We start from the raw sequence: 23,072 nt of genomic DNA, 5'->3' as shown, positions 1-23,072 counted from the left end.
AGATGGAATCCAATTACCTGTGCATTTGCATTTGACCTGAGACCAGCCTTCACTGTACCACTCTGCTAAAACCCAGTGTTATCTGTTCTGCCAACTGACACAAGAGTTCTCTGGAAGAAAATTAGTTAGTTGCGTAATTAAAGATCCTTATACAGTGAAATCACCGTGTAAAGTTAAGGTGCTCTCATTTTTTTATTTACTGAGTATATGGTTTATGGTCTTTGATGTAGAGTTAAATAGATTCCAGTGATACAGTTGAATCTGGATACAACTGTCATAGTATAAAACATAGTATAAAACTTTACACTGATATAACTATTCTTGTACAGGAAGGGGAATCACTCAGACCCAATTTCATACCTGGGGAAAAATCAAGGTGTCTATTTGAATGAAAACGATCCTTTAAAAATAGCTTTATAAATGCAGAGCCTGTGTGCTGCCATGCCTACGACGACAGAGTCTGACAGCCTATGATTTCACTGTGGAAAAAAAAAAAGTTACAGCAGAAAAAAAATTCATTCTGATGGGTAAAAAAGTGATACATTTTTAAGTTAGATCAGAGGAAGGCTAACTCTCTAAATAAGATGATAAAAGAAAATTTGGACCATACCAGGATGTTCTCATCCTCCCCTTACCCCTGGGCAGGGTCAAATATATGAAGGATATTACAGGTCTGTTGCTAACCTCTTCTTAAAATAGCTGGTGGGAAACCCGTGGTCTCCGTAGGAGGCCTCTTGGCAGTTCTCCACCAGTTGTACATCTAGAAAGTTGGTCCTAACAACTAATTTGAGATTTCTTTGCTGCAGCTGCAGGCCATTTCCCCTCGGCCTGTCCTAGACCTCACAATGAGCAGGTTCTGCTCTCAGCAGAACGTGTAGAAGGGTGTATCCCCACTTGATGGATGAAAATGGTGGCCTCGTATCCACAGATGAGGAGAAGGCTGAGGTACTTAACAACATTTTTGCCTCAGTCTTCACTCACAACCACTCTCTTCACCCCTCTTGGGTCAACAGACAACAAGATGGGGACCAGGGGGGTAAAGCCCCTCCCACTGTAGGTGAGGATCAGGTTTGTGTCCACCTGAAGAACCTGAACATCAAGTCTATGGGACCTGATGAGATGCATCCCAGAGTCCTGAGGGAATTGGTAGATGTGGTTGCCAAGCCACTCTCCACGGTATTTGAAAAGTCATGTCAACTTCCCTGGTGACTGTAAGAAAGGTAATGTGGGGAAATGTAAATGTTGTAATGTAGGGAAATATAAACGTTGTAAAGTGATGTAAAATGTAAATGAAAATGGTGTAAAATGTGAATAATGTAAATGTTGTAAATGTAAGAAAATTGGGTTGTAAATGAGATAATTGTAGGGCAGCTGAGTTGAACTTAATTACTGCAGCTGTGAGATCTTGAGAAGAGGCCAATCAGCAGGGTAGCTGCTAACGAGGTGATAAGGGTATATAAAGCCTGGCATGGCAGAGCAGGTAGGAAGACTACTCGGAGGAGGGGCTTGGAGTAAGAGAGAGCAATCCAAGAGAGAGCAGCTGAAGGAAGGCAAGAAAGTTAGGGCACTCAAAATGGTTTGGGTATATTGTAGTTCAAAGTGAAGCTGAAAAGATATGACCCAAAATCAGGAATAAAGAGAGAGAAAGAACTGGGAGGTAATTACTGTGGCCTTGATTTAAGAGTCACTATAAAATAATCTCACCAACTAACAATAAAGGCTATTTATTCCTCTGCTAAAGTTGCAGCAAAATAACCTCAAAACCTAAGGTTGCAGTCCTAGCTCTACTATAACCTTCTCCTGTAACTTCTTGTCCCCCTGGCAGCTTAGTTTCCCAGCCTCTAAAGCGGAGATTTTCAGCATTTATGTTCTCAAGGTATACTTTTGAACTGAGGTCAATGAAAATCCTTATGGGACCTTCCCGAGGATGGAATTATGTTAATGTTTTGAAATAAAGAACAGATTGACAATGATAGTATCCTGTAGACACACTCAAACCTTAAACTGCACAACTAAAATGGAAAAATCTTGTAGTGAAAGGTTCTTACTCACTGGGATTAATGCCTAGCTTAACTTTTAAAAGTAGTCTACTTCTTATGGTCTTCTATCATTTCAAAACATTGATTTAGAGGAAAGATTTTTCTGAAGCCTCAATCTTATTAAAAACTTCTGGTTCTTTTTTCCCTTCTGCAAAATAATAGCAGCTTATTTCAGACTAGCTGATCCTGCAAACCGTAGCTGAGGTAATTGTGATTGCTACAATAGACTTTCTGCTGTTGACGGTGTCGTATAAAAAGGAACTGTAAAGCTATAAAGATAAAAAGAAAAGACAAAAGTATGATCAGAGAATAAGTTTGCTTCCATGGTCAAAAAGAAAACCATTTGTCCGTTGTAATCTGGATGCTTAGAAGCAGGTATATTGTTCCTTTCTTCTTAACGTCACTCAAAGCTAATTCAGTGTAACAGTTTAGTTTTTCTCACTGTTAATATATTATTTTCATTTTACATCAAATGTAATTTTCAGTTCATAGCCATAGCACTATACGTGCTGGCAGATGGCAAATGTGGAAACACCCAGCTGTCCAAGGAGAGCACAGGGGATGCTGCAGGCAACTGATCGTACTGTGAAAGGGTGATTAGGGAACACCAGGCAGAGGAGGGAACCGTAGATCAAGTTTTAGGGGATACAGGGTGCACATCCATAGGAAACCAGGATCCATTTATTTTTCTGCTCATACAAATATTCACTGTGAGAAGGTCTGTTGTATGCTTTAGGCTTGCTTAACCTAAGACAGTATTATTCATCTGATAGCTGTGTTGGTATTGCCTCCATTCCTTTAATGAAGGTAGGGTGTATATCCTCTAATGAAGGCGAAGAAATGAAAGACACGTACTGTATATATAGAAACAGAGTATGGATTTTCAATAGAAAATCAGTGTTTCTAGGGGAAACTCCACACCCTTTGAATTGCATTGTTATTCACAGAGTCTTCCTGGGCATGGGGCAAGATTTTAAGTGATTTCTGTGAGCTGTACTCCTCCTTGCCATTTTTCCAGAGCCAGGTCTGCAAAGTTTATACTTTCACCTCACTTCCACACTGGCAAGTGTTGTCTTCTGTTCTCTTCTGAAGCACAAGCCTCTTGTTTAGGGATTGTAGTTACAAAAATACATTAAAACATGCCTATTATCGGCTAGTAGTTAAAAAATATGCCTCTTTGAGACATCTGAGAAGAAAGAATAGAGGTAAAGATTCTTTTATCAAGAAGAAAATGCTTTAATTGAACATCTAGTGACTCAGCTGCTGGCCTTTGATGAATTACACAATAACAGTCTGTTAACACACAAATGAATGAGAGGAGATCATCTCTTTTCAATTATGTTTCACTACAAAGATAGCTTTTCACAAAAGTATAGACCAATGTGTTTGTTTTACTTCCATCTTATGTTCTTTTGGAATAATTGCATTAAAATCACTCTCTAAGAGAAACGATGTATAAAAATAGCTGACACCTTGCTAGACTGTTTTGAAAAGAGAAATATACTCAATCTAACTAGAACTGAAGGAACACTATCTTCATTGCTGTGGCAGTATTTATAGGCAGAAAAGTCACCAGAAAGTCATTATTTTCTACTTTAAATGTTCCTTCTTGTTTCCATAAAAACTAATAATGCTTTTTTTGAACTACAGTCATTTTTATCATGGAAATACTGGAGTGCCTTTGTGAGAATGAAATATGTTGGCAGGTGGCAAACATGAGAACACTTGAACTTGGCTTCCAGGCTGACTTTTCTTTTATGCTTCCAGACAGAATAAATTAGCAGGGGCTGAGATGCAGTTAGGCTCTGACTAGTCATTACGCTCTGCAATCACTTATTACTTCAGCATGATCATATATACCTTTGGACTTAATTTTATGTCCAATGAACCCAACCTCTATTTATTTGTGTGCTTGCCTTTATTATTATGAAAAGAGCAGAAAACCTGTTACTTCTCCTCCTGCAGGCGGATGCCCTGCCTTTGTTGGCTTTGAACACTCTGTTCTGTCTGAGATCAGTTTGTATGATGTATGTCCTGAGCTTGCTGTAAAGTAAGGAGACGGCTGCCTGTGCAGCTGCCACAGGCTGTGCATGCTTCAGACATGAAATTAGACAAACCTCTGAGGACCCTTTTTTCTTTCTGGAGGCGTAAAATCCACTGGGAGTTTGTTTACCTATCTTTGAGTCTTGCATATCTCCTTACCTGTCTTAAACATGTTTTATTCTTATTTGTTAACTGTATTATGCCTGCCTAATGAATGGATGTTTGCTTTTTTGCTTTACAGCATTCTTCTTGATGAAGAGGGCCACATTAAGATAACAGGTATGTGAGGAACAAAAAACTTAATGTCTGCAAACTAAGGGGAGAGGGGGTCCTTATGCAGTATGTTCCATGCGTCTTGATTTTGCATGGAAAGAGTATGCTTACAAAAACTCAAAAGCCAGAAGAGTTTGAGTGTTGGAGTTCTCTTCTCTGGCAATTCATCAAGCATCTGTGCTTCACAGCAGGTAAAGAACATAGCATTTTCTTGGTAAAATGATACTCCTGACTGATGTGAAGCACGAAGGCTTGGCTGCCTACCATCATGGATAAAGGAATGCTTCCAGTATAACTGCCTACACCAGATTAAATTACCTGAATTATAACTGTGCAGAAGACACTTGGAAAGACATCCCTTTGCTCCTCCCTTTGCTGGAGGTGCTGTCTAGCAATCTTTTTCATCGGTGTCCATCTGGGATTATTACTCCTAATGCTTTGGTTATTACTCTGAGCGAGAATCCTTACCAACATTGTCTTCACCAAGCCTGTACTGTATATTTCTGCTTATTTCCCTCTTCTACTTTGGGTCAGAATGTCATTCTGAGCAGAGAAAATAATACACCTACTTTCAGGATGCATTAAATAATGCTAACCAGGCACTTGATGTAGGCAGGGCTTTAGCATGCGTGTGCCTGTGGCCTTTCTGCACCCAGACAGAAGAGTACTTCATCGGTTGGTTGGTATGTTTTATTTGAACGGTTGAAGTGAGCAGAAGTGAAATAATCATTTCTATAGACCTGACAAGTCTTATTTGTTTTCATTTATTTAGATTTTGGATTGAGTAAAGAAGCCATTGACCATGACAAGAGAGCATATTCATTCTGTGGGACGATAGAATATATGGCCCCAGAGGTGGTAAACCGACGAGGACACACACAGAGTGCTGATTGGTGGTCTTTTGGTGTACTCATGGTAATGGAAAAATTGTGTTTGTGGGGTGGCAGTAGGAGTGATCAGATCCCTCAGATAAGAAGTACCACTTTCAGCAGTTAAGGGTTGCTAGAAAGGTAAATGCATAATGATTGCTTGATCATTTTCATTGCATCGGCAATAGCAAACCAGCAATTCCTGGCAGTATCCAAGAAAGAATTTGGTCCCAGATTATCTCTCTTCCCTCACACAGTCCTTTGCTGTCTTGTTTGGTTACCATGAGACATGAATATTTCTGCTGCACGGAAACAGGGTGGGGCAAGCTGAGAAGAGCACGAGCCCTTTCAGAAGAAACATCTGCCTAGTTTCTAAAACAGTTCCTGTTAGGAAACAATTCCCTAAGCAGCAATTTTCAGGTGTTAGGGATATCCCCTTAGAGAAATGCAGAAATTCACTCTTCTTTTTCCTAAAAAAGATTTTAAAGACACATTTTAGAGGGCACTCTGAAAGTTTCACAGAATCTCAATGGTTCTTTTGCCATTCATCTGTCTTTACATCTACATTGCTGACCCTTGTTCCACTACTGAGATTCAGGTAGATTTTGGACTGCTGGTGGATTTCCTGTAGTCTTATTCGCTGATGAGAGACTGTCACTCAAAGACCTCTCTTTTCTCTGTGTGGGAAAAGAAAACTAAAACGCATGGTCACCATGCTATTCTCCTTTCTTCTTCTGTAGCATTTTGCTGTATCTTGATTATGACTAGTTTGGGATGTTTGCTCTGTCCTAGATGCATGCTGAAGCTGGTTTTAAAATGTTTTATGTCAAGCAGGTTTTAAATGACTGCTCTTTACAGGAGGGAAATCACCAGAAGCAGACACAAATGTGTCAGTTGGCACAGAGGAGTAACTAGGAATTTGTCTTTTTAGTACATGTCTTTGCATTGGATTAACTACACGAAAGTTGTAATTTTTCCCCACCTTTAAGAGTCCTGCAAGCTATTCTGGAGGTAGTTTAAATGGAATCAATATTCAAAACTGTGCTAATTCTTTTTTTCTACATGGAGATCAATGAAAAGTTAGTTAAAATGCAACATGAATTTACCAAAAATCAGTCATGCTAGATTAATCTGACATTTTACTTGATGAGATTGCCATCTTTTTCTAAACAAAGTAAATGAAGTTAATCTCATATGTCTCTGTTATAATGAAGTGTTTGATACAGTGTTGCAGGGGAAAATCTTTAATTGAAAGATGCTTATTAGTCCAGCAGTGGTCCAAAGATGGCACAGTACCTATGTCGTCTATGAATACATCACAGGGAAAAACGAGAAAGCACAGGGAAAAGGGAAAAGCACAGAGAGAAAGGAGCTGTTTCAACTAAAAAGTAATGTTACGGTATGAGCAGGTAGGAATAAACTCATCATGAAATGTAGTTAGGGAAGTAAAAGAAAGCTCCTGACTGCCTAAGAGAGTACTTGGAAAACACTTTCTATGAAGAGCTCTGTGAGAGATATCTGACTACAGTGGAGCTACATGGTTTGTGAGAAGGACCCAATAACATCCTCCTGAGTGATGCAGTATTCAGCACTGAGATGCAGCATCAGGAAAGTTTTTCAGACAGCTATTGGACCCTCCTCACAGCAGCCATCTAAAACTATGTGTTTGGGTGCTAACCTGCTCCCTCCTCCCCCCATCTCGCTTCTCCAGTCTGTGATGCCATTGCTGCTGAGGAGGACAAAGAGAAGATCAAGGAGAAGTTATTTTGTGACACTGTCATTTTTTAAAAGCTTTATGAACACTATAGGTTTTTTGAAGCAGTTACTCCCAGTATTGTTTTATCAAGCATAGTGCTATACCTTGAGCCCAGACACGTGCATTTATTACTCTCTCAGGAATATGTTCAGATGATGCTGCTCTCTCCTGAAGTGTGCAAGCTACAGGTCTACCCAAGTGCTTAGTGCATGGCCATCAACATGTGCTGGAACACACTGCAGCACTGCAGCCATGGCTCATATTGCATCTCACCATGGCTCCCCTGCAGAACCAGGGCAGAAGCATAAATTAGGATAGCAGTGTGCTTTTCTAATACAGCTCTATTTCTTGTGGTATGGAAAATATTTAAGTAGCCATATATTACACTACATACTACAATCCATAGAGTATATTTAAATTTTCTTTACCCTAAGTAGAGAACTTCTGGTGTCCAAGGAGGTAAGGATAGGAAGCAATGTGAAAACTAGTTAAAATTTGGGATGGGTGGGGGGCCTCTATCACTGATGTAGCTGTTCAACAGCAGTTAATCTAAGTAACTATTAAAATTTATTACCTGAATTTAAAAGGCACGGAGCATCCTTATCTCCTTTGGCCACTAATCTGCTCATTGATGCTCAGCATTCTGAACTGTTTATTAAAAAAAACCAATAGGTTATGCCTCACGTAATAAATATATACCAATCTTTTAGATTTTTTTATTATATATTAAGTTTTGGAGAATAGCGGTACTTTCTCACTATCTGTCTCCCGTTAAATGATGGTGTATTTTGTCTATAAGTTGTTTTTCTTTCACCTGTCAATTAAATTGTCTCCTTTCCCCCTGTGTTTTGCTAGGAATTCTTTTTTTCTTTTTTCCTCTCCCTCTCTTTTCAGTTACAGGGATTCAATGTATTGGCATTAGAAAAAATAAAAAAGAATCCATGTAAAAGGAGAGCTGTTAAAGAGAGCAAAATATTTTAAGCTAATGCTTTAAGCCTTTGAGTGCTGCCAGACATCTTAGAGAAAAATTGCTCTAATCACTTCAGTCTTTTTTCATTTTTAACATTTAACTGTTTGGGGCAGTAAAAGGATTTTTCCGTACATTAAAAGTGCAGGAGGATTTTCTGATGCTGTCTTTCACTCTGCTCATTTCTCCCATGCTTTTGTTGGTCTGTCACTTTTATGTTCCATTAGGGAAGCTTTTTTTCTGCTACTCTGAAAAAGTGGATAGAATTAATAGGTATCCAAACTATTTATTACCATTTCTCTCTAAGTGATTTGCAGTATGATGTTAAATATACAAAGAAAATATGCCAGTTGGTGGAATACACATAGACTGAAAAGAAGTGAATATGATAGTTTAATTTTCATACCTAAAATTTTGATCAGAAAAGGAAGCACATTAGGCAGGTAGTGATAAAGTGACCTGTAATCTAGCCATCGGAAGAGCAACCAAACTATCTTCATTCTGTGAAGAGAGACTAATTCTACAGTATAAAGAGTCGTGTTGTGTTAGCAGCTCATTGACAACCTGCATTGACCAGGGCACAAGCTAGAATCAAACTGAATGATCCTTGAGGACAACCTTAATTATGGCAAGCTGTGATTACTGATACCAACACAGACTTATCTGAAAAAGACTAAATTCTGGTCTTGACTTATTAATTCATTATGTTATGAATTATTTTATTAATTATTAATCAGTGGGAGGTTTAGTATCAACAACAGTAAAACTTCATTTACCATTAGAATCATAGAAACATAGAATAGTTAGGATTGGAAGGGACCTTGAAGATCATCCAGTTCCAACCTCCCTGCCATGGGCAGGGACATCCCACTAGATCAGGCTGCCCAAGGCCCCATCCAACCTGGCTTTGAACACCTCCAGGGATGGGGCAGCTACAGCTTCCCTGGGCAACCTGTGCCAGTGCCTCACCACTCTCATGGTGAAGAAATTCTTCCTAATGTCTAGTCTAAATCTGCCCCTCTCCAGCTTATACTAGCTACGTCTTTGACACAGGCCACAGAACTTTAAACTGTTATCTGCTCTCTTCATTTACTGCTCAGTTTGTTTGAAATGTTTTATGGTAGCTTAGTATGTGTCAACAGGTATAGTTATACAAATCTTGAAATTTACCCTTTCCAAAGCCTTCCAGAGGACAGTATCTGCATGTTATTTAGTATGTGATGACTGCTGAGACACGATTAAAATTTTGTGCTGGTGAGTTTGTGTGATTTATCATGACCAGACAGATTTTGTTTTCTGCCTTCCTGCATCTTACTCATTGCATTGGAGATTTTAGACAGGATGTAGTCTACAAAAGCTTTGCATCAAGAGATTGCATGAACAAGCGATTGCTGTAATTTGTTAACAACTTGTGTATATCACTACTAACTTTTCAGCTAGGCAGTGTGAGCCTTGATGCCCACACTGCTATCTCTGAAGCCCAGATAAACTACTCTGCATGATGTAACATGCGCATGTCTCTTGGAAGGCCTCTTAAAGCAGTTATTTTGTAATTCATCATACCAGCTGATTTACAAGGCCAGAGGCTTCGTGGAAGCTTTATCTGTTTCATTTCAGAGGAAAAAAAAAAAAAAAACACTGCACACCTTTTAGCCTAATTTGACCAGAAAGAAGAATATAATTTGAGAAAGAAGGGATGTCATGACTCAGGAGGCAGTCCCAAATAAAAAGAAATGTGTTTAGAAATGTGTTTTCAGCAATGCGGTGAAAGTGTAAGTAGTAAAGTCTTCACAAGAAATGAAAATACCCTTTTGGTATCAAGACAGAGTACTCAGCTCTGCAGCAATTTTGTAGTAACTGTACGGTGGCACTGGAAAAATCAATACAAGACATCAAAGTAATATGATCTTTTATAAAATCCCATGATAACACTTGTTTAATTCCCAGTGCAAGAGATGGTCTTCATGAATAGCATTTTGAATGTTTACACTAGCTGCTACGTGAAGGTATTCAAACTCTTTACAAACACTAATTCAATATGGTTAACACCTGCCTAATAATGGAAAATACTTAATGTATTTTATAAATGGTAAAACTGTGTGGCTTACTAACTTCCAGCTACCAGGAAAATTGCTGGGATTGTTGAGAGGGCAACCCAGCCATTCTGAGTGTCTCTCTTTGCTCTCCAAAACTGAGTGGTATCAAGTTTTATTTTATCAATAGACTCAGGCTTAAGTAATTTGCACAATCTGCTCTTCTTCCATCTGGTAAGAAGGTTCATCTGGCAAATACCATAGGCTGTGGATTTTTTTTCATTCATTGTCTTCCTCAAAGACCTACCAATAGCCACTTCTTGAATCTATTCCTCTAGGAAATGTGGCCCTCTTTCCCAAGGTCTTCCCACATCTCTATCTTCTGGGATCTCTAATGATGGTATTTTGCATACTGAAACTGGAGATTGCCCTGAAAGCTAAAGAAAGGAAACACTGCAGAGTACATCGAGACCTATGCAGGGGTGGGATTAGGTAACTCCAAGGGCCCCTTCTCATGAAGCTTTAATCCTGTGGGACTTTTCATAGGCAGCTGTACTAGAACAGGGAATATTTACCTTTCTTGCTGAATATTGGTAAATAAAGGAAATCAAGGTTGGAGGGAGGCATAGCCTTCTGAAGTACTTGCTAACAAAAGATGGCCTTCCAGAATAGCCAGGAAGTGAATTGTAGGGAGGCAAGGAACAAACAGATGGTTTAGAAAGACAGGGAAGGGGGGAGAGTGAAAACTGAGTTTCTCAGCAGAACTATAGGGTCTGTTTTAATAGCCAAAAAAACTAGAGTTTCTTCACACCTAGGCTCAGCGTCTTGTCAATCTGCTGTGACCCATACAACTCTGTATTTGTGTGCAAGGGCATTAAGAACAAATGTTCACTTCTGTGTGCATTGTGAGACAAACTATTTCAATTTATTTTTTTTCTTCAGTCTTGTTATTTCATTTTAACCTTCAACAGATTTAATCAGAACTTTGATTGAGAAACCAACGCTTTCTTCCAGCTACTGCTTAGCTGAGTTCATTGAAGTGGAAAGCTCTGGTACATTTAACATATGTGGCTGTCTTTCACTTTAAAAATTCATGCTAAGTGCATTTCTTCTGAATCTGGATTAATCTCAACATTAGACCTGTGTAATTGGAGACATGGAGTAACAAAGTGCTAGCCATTACAGTAAGTGCAGTAAATATGCTTTGTAGCCTCCAGGATGGTCACTTCCCCTCTTCCTTCCTGCAACTTAAACTTCCTTCCTTCCCTCTTGAACACTACATCTGAATTTTTTGCCTTCAGCTTTCTTAACCTCTTTTTATGGGGTGCTTTTATAGATCTTTCTGTGATATTGTGGTGGGTGTGATCTACAGCCATCATCTTCTCATGTAATGACTGATCAAGCAGTCCCTTGTATCTGTATTATTTGCTTCAATAGTGTCAAGACCATTTCTGCCAAAATAAATGAGCTGTAACAGTCATTGTTAGTGCTGTTAAATTAGATTATTGTAACAACAAAGTAACATGAACAAGTATAAGTAAACATTAGGTACTTACCCTGACCATAAACTCTTTAGAACACAGACCAAGCAGGAGTTAAGACATTTGTATTTTCCTAATCTTTTTTATATTTGTCAGCTGTGCACATTTTTAAATAGTGGTTTTTTTCCTTGTTTGTACTATGTTTATCGCTTTGTTATTAATGCAGATTATTCCTTCAATGAATTATAGTCAATTAGTTACCTGGTGCTTTCTCACCAGAGTAGCATAACAGTTCTGTGGTTACAATTTTCTTATATTTTTCATATGGTATTGCTATATTTAATCTAGGAAAAAGGAAGAGTCAGGCTGTGGGGCAGTTCAACACAGGTTTTGATAATGAAAGGATCATTTTTTGCACAAAATGCATCCTCAGAGCAGTAAAGCTGCTTGTGTGATAAGGGACAAAAACTACATCAGGGTCGCAGAGTCTGTCCTGCCTTAACATGCATTTAATTATAGCTATGCATATTAATTAGTAGGTATTACTTATAGTAGGAGAGATCCAAGGCCTGAGTCACAGACTTAAGCAAGTAACAGTTCTCCTTTCCCTTGGTGGACATTGTCCTCCTTTATACCTGGGATGAATTGTGTTCTTGGTGTCTTTGTGTTTGATGATGCATAACCTTCATCATGCCATAGTCAGAGGAACCAGCTGACACTCATACCCCTAAGAAACACTATGGCAAGAGCAGTGTGAGAGATTGGGTATCAAATTCATATTAGGTGAGCTTCTTTGGCTGGGTTTGGGGGAGGGGAGGCAGTGTTACAAATGTGAAATTCTTGTCAAATTTACTGAAAGCACTAATCTGTTTCAAAGGAACTATAACTGATTGATGTTTTGATGTGTGAGTCAGGCAAATAATTGATGATGATTGCTGACTTTTGCCTTGAGATTTGGGTCTAGTTAAATATGACACTTGTAAAATTCATCACTGAATACAGCTGGGGTTGGAAGTGGGAAAGAAAGAAGCACACTCAGATGTCTTGAGAACGTGGGATTTGTGCGTGTTTCTCGTGCAAACTATGGCAGTGGCATCTCTAAGTGGTGCAAATACACAATGGAAAAGGTGGTTCAACTCAATCTAGAAGGATGAGGAGTGGCATGTTTAACCCATTTTCTTTGCACCATGGTACAGATGTACCCATTCAGACTACGGGTCCCTCCCACCACATGTTTTGTCTCCGTCACTGGCCATAAAACAGATGCTGGAGGAAACAGAATATATGCTACTTCTTTCCAAACATACCTAAACTTGACCTCAAGTATAGTGTAAACAGTTTGTAACAAGACTCTTGAATGAAACACTCACATAGCACCTTTATGTTCTGCATAATGCAGACTTGCTATGTCATATTTTTCTGAAGTACAGCTTATTGGATCATTTCTTTTCTTCAAGGTTTCAGTTGTGTTGGAAATAGAAGGTGAATGTGGTGTGTTTCAGCTATGCAGACCTTCTCAACACTCATTTCATTTACCATTTTGTTGTTTCTGTGCAGTTTGAGATGCTGACGGGATCGTTACCCTTCCAAGGAAAAGACAGAAAGGAGACAATGGCACTCATTCTCAAGTGAGTACCGAAACCACTTTCATTCCTCAAACCATTAGTTAATTGTATCCTCCAGGCAGCCTATGGTCCCAAGTATATGAAGGGCAGAGAATAATAGTGTGTATAATGCATTTTTTCCAAGCTATGTAAGGCATGAATTTGTTAATGCATGCACAGCTGACATCTGCATGTGTCTCTAAAATTACCTTCAGAATAAATAGTACGAGGTGAATGACTGAGAGGGCCTTACAAGAGAGAAGTATCTTAGTTTCTATAATGCAGAATGTCGTTGTCCACACAAAAGTGGGAACAGTGTTTTGTGCAGGACAACTTGTGTTTTGTTGTTGCCAAGTTTCAAATCTTTTCCTTTGCAGATTTCCCATTAATTTAACATTAGGTGCAGGCATAAGTATTTGAAGCTTATACTTGTTCAGTATTCCAGTTTTTTTTCTCTGTAGCAGTGAACCGCCAAGCAAAAAGTTTAATTCTCTTTATCAATACATGGTTTACCATAATCACTTTCATGAAGTTTTATTTGTTTGTTTAAATTTCTCTTGAGTCCTACATTTTTTTCCAGCAAGCTAAAAAGGTGGAAAAATTGTTTAGGAGAAGGATCTGTTTAGGTTGCAAAAGGTGTGAGATTCATTAGATCTACTCTACCTCTAGTGAAGCCAGTAGTAAAATCTGCTTCAACTTTAACAGAATGAGATTGGGGTCCTTACTCTGTATTGCATTATTCTTAGCTAGCCTTTGGTCATCAATTTCATGTGTTTTCCCATCCTAACTATTACAATTCCACTTTTTAAACTACAGTGAGATGGAAAAAAATTTTGAAAAATCTATTTTCTTTTCAAGTGTTGTGTTCTTTCAGAGCCAAGCTGGGAATGCCGCAGTTCTTGAGCACAGAAGCCCAGAGCCTGCTTCGAGCCCTCTTCAAAAGAAACCCCTCCAACAGATTAGGTATGCACGTGCATTTGATTGGAGCATTTGTTTTATGTGCTTTGTCTTGTCAAGTGTTGATTATTTCTTTCAGTGCATCTTTCCTGATAGTAATCCTCTTCATTACACAGCATTTTGCCTTCCTTCCCTGCGTGCACTAAGCCTTCAGTGTGGCTAGAGAAATTTGCAAAGAGCACAGACAAACCACTGGAATCTAAACCATTATATTAGCTTGTATTTTATTTTTTTGGTGACAAGGGAGAGTAGACTGTCAGCATTTATGAAGGGTTTAAGATAAATGCTGAATTTGATAATAAAGGCAACTGAGAAACAGATACTGGTTTTATTCTGTATAATTTAGTTGTATGTTTGACATGAGGAGAAAAGGGGAGTAGAATTTGTCTCTCCCGTTCTCAAGTATGTTTCAGTGCTGTCTTATTCTGCTTGCTGGGAACATTTTCACCGTAGGCTCTCTTCTTTATTACCTTTTATGTAGTATTTTATTTCTTGATAATGTGTTTTCACTCTTTGTTAATAATCCTGTTTAAATTGGCATAAACTAGAAGGATGTATTGGACCAGGTATCTTATGCCATCTGTACCTTTGCTTGGGAGTTTTATTAGGAAATTCATTGCATTTGGCAAGGTCAAGGACAATGACTATTGGATGATTTTAATTGCACATTTGGTCTTTATTTTTTATGTGGAAAAATAAGAAGAGTCAATTTCACTTGTCAAGTGAATGATATAAAGACAATAGCACTGTATTTATGTTTTTCATTTAAAAATCTTATCTAGTTCTGTAAAAAATTTCAGAGGTTTCTTTTTTCTCCACAGCTCTTGTATTCTGCTGCATTTAGGGTGAAAGAGGGAAAAATTTAGTGTTAAAGAAAAGGGATAAAACCTTTCCTTCATACCTCTGTTGTGGCGGGGGTTTTTGTGACCTTAGGAGCAGAAATTGACCTTAGGAGCAGGAATTTAATCCTTTAATTCTGTAAACTGGATCACAAGAACACTGACGGGTTATATTTCAATATGTTGTTGACTGTCATTGCCACCCATGGAAGTTTTGACAGCTAATAGGTGACTTGTCTTTCAGAGAATGACATAGAATGGTTAAATATTGAGACTTGTAAAAAGCAATTTGGTGTTCCCTCTTGCAGATTTTTATGCTTCTAAGATTATTTCAGATTGGAGATGTAAAGTTACAAGCAAAAAGCTAAATTACTAAATGGCTTGTTCTGAGATGTGGAAAGAATAAGAAATTCAAGAAAGTTTCTTCTCTTGCCTTTCTGCAGTACCCATACCCTCTTCTCAAATGCTGGATGTGGTGCTGCGGAAGGTCTGCTGTGTAATGCTTTTGGTCCTTTGCATAGCAGTCGTAGCATTCTTGGCCAGATAGGCAACAGAGCACAAAATGCTTGACAACCCACATCCATCACCCTCTGCCTTGAGAGACGGTTCTTGCAACTTCTAGTAGGCACACATGGGTGTGCACACATACGTGTTAAAGATGGACACTTTTCTCTGTGGCCTTGAGCTTCTGCTTGACCTTTTCATGGTCTGGTAGCTCTGTCCCTTGCTTCAGCAGGGCAGTGCATGGACTGCTCCAGCACTCTGCTTTATACTGAGCACCATCAGACAGTCACATTTTAGGTGAATGGATGTTTTTTGCCTGGCTTCAACAATTCAATCAGAGGCCACACCTCATACAGAGGTCAAACACAGTGGCTCAGCTGTTCTCCAAGACAGCCTTGCTCCTGCGGACAAGGCCAGTATAGAGCAGGCTGCCTCTTGCCACAATCCGTGGGGAGAGGAGTCAAGAGCCCTTGCTCCACACAGAGACCAGGGTACAACCCGATCTCCTGCAGTGATGGGCAGGGATGGGGCACACTGCTGTGGCCCCTCTCCTTGTGGAGGTGACACCCACACAGCCCACGGGGGGAATGCACTTCCATAGGTTTTACCTCTTGACCTTAATGGCAGCTCTTGTAGGTAGATACGCTGTAGAGAAAAACATGCAAAACCACATTTTCTCAGCACGTCTCAATTGCTCTTGAGAAATTTGCTTGACATTAGAGAAAATTAGAGTCTTGGGATTTCTAGGTTTAATCTACATTCAGAAAAATAAGATGCTGCAGTAAATATAAACCTTTTTCCATTGCACTCCTCTGTTACTTTCTACTCTTTCCTTCCTGTCTCTGTCTTTTCATTTTGTTCTGATTTTCTCATTTTCCCACAAGCTGCTATCCATCCAAATTGGGGATCTAGTGAAACCAGTGAGAGTTTCTGGATACTGATCCTTGAATAAAAAGCTACTCACTAAAATAAGCAAAGTTGCTTAATTTTAGCCGTGACAGTTCTAGTCCGTGTCTTGTCTCCCTTTTAATAATAGCGAATTGCTAAGGGTTGGTGTTTTAAACCTGAGGCTTACTGAAATCCTGGGAAGGCTGGAGAAAAAGAAGACATTATTTCTAATGCAAACACCCAGGGAAATAAAATCTAAGAGAGTAACAGAACAATAGATCTTAACATTGCAGGGATAGCAGTGAAAAATTCTGAAGGCTCTTTCTGTTTTAACAGATTGAGAATCAGCATGAAGGATGCTGAAAACAGACTTGTTGGTAATGAAAAAAGGAATACCTAAATGGTTGGCCTAAATACTGAACAGAAGTCAGTAGATAAAAGTACTTCTTCAACTTTGTAGTTTTTAGCTTTTTCTTGGAGAGGAATAATAGCCTGAAGTTGAAAGAAAAGTAGCCTTAGACATCCTGTTTTGAAAAATCTTTGGAAATGTAATAACACCTGCTATAATAAATGAAACAAATTATGGATCAAACACTTCTTTTCTGTCATTGTTTCAGAAGTCTGCAGATCTGGAAAGTGTTTGTATTTAGTCCTAAAGAGTTTTTAACGTTGACAAGATGAAAGATCATTTTATACTGAATAACATCTTGCTTTTTTGCCATTTGATCTAGATATCTTAACAAAGAGACATAAATATTGATGATGTATTCTAAAATTTTGCTTTGAAACTTTTTGTAGATTTGTATTATTAATGGAAAAAAAATATTAGAGTTGAAGGGAGATACTTAAGGCAGAGAAGGAATTTAGTAGTCCAGTTTACCTGATTTTTATTTTTTTTTTAAGTCCGGTGCCCGTATTAATGTTTTAGGACAATTTTTTAAGGAATGGAAAGTCTTCCTCCCATTGGCATGCAAATAACAAGTAAGCATCTCAGAAAGTAGATTTCATGATGTAGGTTCATTACATTGGCAGCAACTGAGGCAAGGGACCTGGATCTACTCAGGTAGGTAAATGGGTGTAAAGACCATTTCAAAAACTCTTTATGATGTTGAGCAATATAGAGGTTCCAGAGTCCTTATAATTGAGAAGCTTCGTCAAGAAAGTACAGAGTAAAAGCACGTGTCAGTGGATTCAGAGTGAAAGCCAAATAAATAGTTATTACTTCCCTAATCCCATGTCCTCAGAGAAGATACATTCTTCTTTGGCACATAGAAAGCTTTAGTTTTCAGGTTTTTACAGTGTTAAGTAGGAACACATTTCAAAAAATCTAGCCCATTAAAAAGATTCTGAATCTGTGGAGACAGTGAAACTTTATTATCTGAATCTAAAAATCTGGAAATCCTTCCTGCTCATTTTGGATATCCAAATAATCGACTTTCAAATTTCATAGGTCTCCCTTTTTGCCCTTAATATATTTCAAGGCTCACGTGCATAACGATTCAACAATCAAAACTGATTACAAATAAAATATTCTATCGTTATTGCTTGCAGACACTTTCATTACAGGCATAAAACAATCTTAGATAATCAAGTTCTTGCTTATTAACATGAGGCTGCTTTTATATAAATTCTTGCACTCAATAATGTGCTTAAACTGGCAATTTGATCTTAAAGCATTACTTATCTTCTTGGACCATCATGGGACTGGATAGCATGTAGCTATATCTGCAGGCAGTAGGTTTGATTATGCGGACTGTTCTTAACAGATAGGTTTGATTACTAAATTGAAGTTAAAGTGAGGTTTAAAAAACAACCAGAAACCTAGAGGAAGGTGAAAAGTTTGTGGTGATGTGGTGTGGTGTGCCACCATGTGCTGCAATTCAGCAGCCACCTAAATACCCATCTCTATGCCAAGAAATTTCCATCCCCATGAAACAGGACTTTCCAGTTACGACCTCTCCAGTGCTTCTCTTTTCACCGTGAAAGTACATCTCATTTCCGTACTACTTTAGATTTGCAGATGGTAGACAAATGACTGAAACATGCTGAGAAATCCGGAGGGACTCCACCGTAAGCACCGGTGCCTAACTTCTCCCATGAACTTCTGCAGGAGCGTCAGGGTTGCCCCTCTGAGCTCCCAGAGATGTCCCTGAACACACCCTTGGGCCACCTCCCTCCTCCAGCTGAGAGGACCAAGCCACTGACTGCTGCCTGCAGTCACAGGACACAGCCCAACAGGGAGCCGTGGGCTGTGTCAGCAGGTCTTATGGCAGAAAAGATCAGGGAATAAAAACTCCTGGAAGCACTGAATCTTCTCCATGGTATAAAATTGGCTGCTAGGAAGTGGACATCCTTCACTCTTTGCAAAATTAGGCTATTACCATACTAAATCTCTTTAATACATTAAGCTGACCAGAGTCATGCCCTGTCACTGCTAACAGTGTACTCCTTCTGTGCCAGAGCTCTAAGGTGGCCCCAAATTGAAAATGCCAATTTTTCAAACAAATGCCTGTGTCAACTGCATGCTGCATTCCTTACTGCGCACTGCAGTCCTACACTAAGAGAAGTTGCTATGGGTGGGTTTTTCCTTGGTTCTGTGATTTGAGTTTGTGTGGTGAAAAAAGAACAGTAGCAAAAAAATCTGGCTTTCAAATAGATCATCTGAAAAAGGCAGGCCATTCTCAATAACATAAACCTGCAAAGGAGGGAAGAGGGAAACAGTGAGGAAAGGACAGAGCAGAGAAGATTGAACACATCAGCAGTTAACCTCAGTGTAGGGATGGTTACCAGTAGCTTACAACATCTGTAGCATTTATCCCAGTCCTTTGGAATCAGTTTGGACTTGGGTTTCATCCTTATGTAATAATGAACAACTGCCGCATATTACAAAGTTTCCAGTCACCACCAATGTACCCAAGACTTTTTTGATGGATATTTCTTCTCCAAAGAGTAGCTTAATGTAATTCTTTTCAGCGTAACTGTGTTGGTTTCCTGTTTCTTTTGGCATTACTGAAATCAGAATTAATCTGCTAAGGGCATCTAGTGCAGACTTCAGACTGTGCATTGAAAAAAACATTATTTTGTGTGGCGGGCCAGGATTGTTTATCCTCATGTGCATCACTTAGATTTGTCTGTACTGTAAGATTACCAGGATAGGGAAGCAACCAGAAGAACATTCCTCTTGCATTACTATCCAGCAGGCCTGACAGACAGTCCTGGATGTTAGGTTCACAAAGTGGTCTGCTTTTCATATCCATTTGTCAGTGAATGTTAAGCAGGCTGTAGGAAGTCATTCCTAAACAGTGCATCCTGGCATCATGTCTTCTACACAAGGAGAGCAGATGTCACATTTACAAAAGCTTGAGTTGACAATAGCTTTCTAAAACTACTTGTAATGTTGATCTTGAAAAAGTACAAATACTGCATAAAAAAGCTAAGTTCTCTGAGGTGCTGAATGTCTTTTGCAAGGTGCTTAGGAGTACTAAGTACTTTGGGGAATGAAGCTGCTCAGCATCCTTTTAAGGAAGAGCTGAGCACCTTTCAGAAAATGATTCCAAAATTGCAGTGCAAAGCCTTTGCTTCCAAATGTTATTTCTTTTACTGGAAAATGAAAGGTGTTATTAATAAAGTCAAAATCGCTCCCCAAAAGGGCATGCTAAATCACATCTGACAGTTGTTTAATTATTACTGAGCACCTGTTGGGTTTTGTGATAGCACTGAAGCAAACAGATGAAACTAAAGGAATAAAAAAGGTACTCTTCGGTGAAAACATAAGGCAAAGGTAAAGAAGGAAATAGATTCATTTCCAGCTCTCAGAAGAGTTTTGCCAAGTTTCCTATAGAGTGATATAACACAAATTTAACAGTGAAGTAAACATACTACTGAGAGTGATCATTTTGGTACTCGCACAAATTTGAAAACTTCATTTGAAATAGGGGAAACCTAAAACCCTGGCTTACCTTGCCACAGCATCAGGACATCTCAGGGCCTCTCCTGGCCTCCCTGGTGCGTGCACTCTGCTGCAGCTGATCTCATCTGAATCTCATCTCAGAGATCTCATCTCCCAGATCTCAGAGATCTCATCTCCCAGATCTCATCTGAAACCTGGAAAGAGCAGCTATTCAGCACCACTCTCACTTAAAGAAAAGTGAAAAACCCTTCATTAATGAAGTGCCGTTGTCTGCATTTATGGTAGTTTATATTGTTATGGCAGTTGCACTGTTTCAGGTTTCTGGAGTAGAAATATTTAGATGGCTTTATCAGAAGAAAAGAGGGGATGGGGAGGAAGGCTGGAGAAGTGATGACATGTAGCACTCTTCTAAGTGTGACTTTCTGATATTTTTATTCTTTCAGGTGCTGGATTTGATGGAGTGGAAGAAATTAAACGTCATCCTTTCTTTATTACTATAGATTGGAATGTAAGTGGAACAGCTTTTTTTATTTTTTTAATTTTTTTTATCTAAATTTTTGAAGACAAACTGCCATGCTTAGGAAAAAGATGGAGTGACCTCTAACACAGAGGACTCAGGAGCTGGGGCCTTTTAAGCAGGTGCCTATGTATCTTGCCTACATATAGACATTTGTTCACATACCCACAAATGAAAGAAATAGAAAGCTGCTTTCAGCATTGCCAGTTTTTTTCTAACTGCTTGTCTGTGTTTTTTCTGATGTTCTGCCTTATCGTGGTACAACCTGAGGCTATTCGCAGTGTTCTGCAGAATAGTATCCACACTCAGTTCTAATAAACCTGGTGCATTGATCGTGGGAGCTGGTCTGGATTGAAAATGAGCAGCTTCAAATGAGAGAATTCCTGTAATATTTCAATTGCAAAAGAAACCAGAGCCAAAGGACTGGACTTGAAAGAGATACTCCAGAGGGAAGTGACCCAATGCTCCAGGTCTCTCCATCTTTTTGCTTTTGTGTTCCATATTGAAATATTTGTCTCTTCTCACAGCATTGGGCAAGCTGGACTACATTCTATTTTTATTCTTTCTCATATCAGGGACCTCCAAGAGTCCTTTTCTGTCTTAGAATTATTCAGAGCAGCCCCAGGTCTGTTCTTACGTGTACCTGTTTTCAGGAGCTCCAAGGAGCTCCTGGACCTCTAGGCACACCCTTTTCCCAAACAAAGTGGCGCTACTGAGACTGGCTAGGTATTGGTAGAGCTAGTAGAGCAGGCTGTAGAACAAATTGTGCTACTTTATGCTAGGGAAATCATAAATCTTCTGACAGGGTAGCTTTGATGACCACTTCTTATCACTTTTGACCTAAGAGACCTTAGGACAGGATTTGGCCCTCGCACCATAATTATGATGGGTGCTACAGAAAAGCACAACATAGATGGATTTTCAGAACACTGATTTTATACAACTGAGTATACAAGTCAACCAGCCAGAATAGAAAACAGAAATTCCTCCTACAAGTGGTTGATGTTTTATTGAGGTGAGTCATTAATTTAACATCAGCACTCAAAACTGGAACAGCAGACATTTGATCAAATGTGACATGGTTCAAATAAGACATGTTGGACATGAATCATAGAGTGGTAAACAAGGATTTATTTTATTGCTACAGCCACAGCTCATAAAGCTGACAGTAGAAATTAGCTAACTAATTGATTTAAACTTCCAACAGGTCAAACCTCACGTTCTAAGTGTCGTATTTGTTCAAATCAACTTATTTTTAGACAAATCTGGAGGAAAACACTTTTCATTCCTGATCTAGGCATCTGATACTTCATCAGAGCTTCTGTTTGCCACATCATCGAATTTAATTTTATCTGACCTGTGTTATGGTATTGCTATGTCTCTTTAATATTTGATCTAAATTCACTCATGAATGCTAGTGAAGCAGGTCACATTGATGCAGTTCTTACTACAAATTCTGGTAAAACAGCATGAATGTGACAGAGCCATTCTCAAACCGCTGCCCAGAGCTTTACAGGAATGCTAATTCCTCTGTGAAAACACATTTTCTGGTTCCCAGGTGGCCTTTGAAAGGCCCACAGAATCATTTCTTTTGGAAAAAAGTCACAAATCGAATTTGGATTGCATGTTGAAGAGTTGACGTGACTTATAAGTATGTCCAGAGATGAACAGTGAAAGTGGATTTTGAGATTTTCCTTTATGCCCAGCTGATTTTTAGTCTCATTACCTATGTTCTGGAGTCTGGATTCTCTTTCCTCTTCTGCTTCTTACTAATCATAAGATTCTGTATAAAGACTTTACATTTATGAAATCATTAAGTGAAAAGAAAATAATACAGAATCCAGAAGAGTTTGGCTCTCTATTATTATTGTTATCTGTATTCCTCTGGTATCTTCACAGTTGTTAGCTTTGCAATGAAAATTTTTGCAGAGGAATGAGGCTCTGCACCTTGGAAAAATTTTCATCGAAGTCAGTTCTGGACTGAGAGACTTCTCAAGACCCCATCATCTTATGATGACTGGGGATCATTTCAAACCCAGTCTTTAGGGAACAATTTAATGCCTGTCCCAAGGAAACTGTACAGTCCTCCATTTTTTGAAAAAATATTTTATGGACACGTTAGGGAAATATCTACTGTGAAGCGGCTAAGTATGTTTGAACATGACATGGAGCCAGAGAAAAGGTGGATTTGATTGCCTTTGATGTCTTATCTAGACCTGTAACTTTGCTGTAAAATGTAGCTGTAAAGACCTGTTTTAATCTAACATAATTAGGGCTTATTGCACTCTCTTGGAGACAGATAGATCATTATTACACAGATCAGCTATCATCTTGGTAATATATTTGCTCATTTAATCCTAATTTTACTGTCATTCATGGAGATCTTGAGAGG

At 38.9% G+C, this 23,072-nt stretch overlaps 1 protein-coding gene across 2 annotated transcripts in view; it reads left to right on the top strand.

Moving 5' to 3' along the window:
• Positions 1-23,072, top strand: part of RPS6KA2 (ribosomal protein S6 kinase A2) — a 288,113-nt gene that overhangs the window by 222,420 nt on the left and 42,621 nt on the right. For both annotated transcript variants that reach the window (XM_054063331.1, XM_009557727.2), the window contains 5 exons: positions 4,324-4,361; positions 5,128-5,270; positions 13,019-13,089; positions 13,940-14,028; positions 20,607-20,671. In XM_054063331.1, coding sequence (XP_053919306.1) covers positions 4,324-4,361; positions 5,128-5,270; positions 13,019-13,089; positions 13,940-14,028; positions 20,607-20,671 — 406 coding nt within the window. The remainder of the gene's footprint in view (positions 1-4,323; positions 4,362-5,127; positions 5,271-13,018; positions 13,090-13,939; positions 14,029-20,606; positions 20,672-23,072) is intronic.

The sequence above is a fragment of the Cuculus canorus genome, chromosome 3 (genome assembly GCF_017976375.1).
Source record: "Cuculus canorus isolate bCucCan1 chromosome 3, bCucCan1.pri, whole genome shotgun sequence".
NCBI lineage: Eukaryota > Metazoa > Chordata > Aves > Cuculiformes > Cuculidae > Cuculus > Cuculus canorus.
The sequence above is the reverse complement of the archived record's forward strand: the minus strand, read 5'-3'. Positions and strand labels throughout refer to the sequence as shown.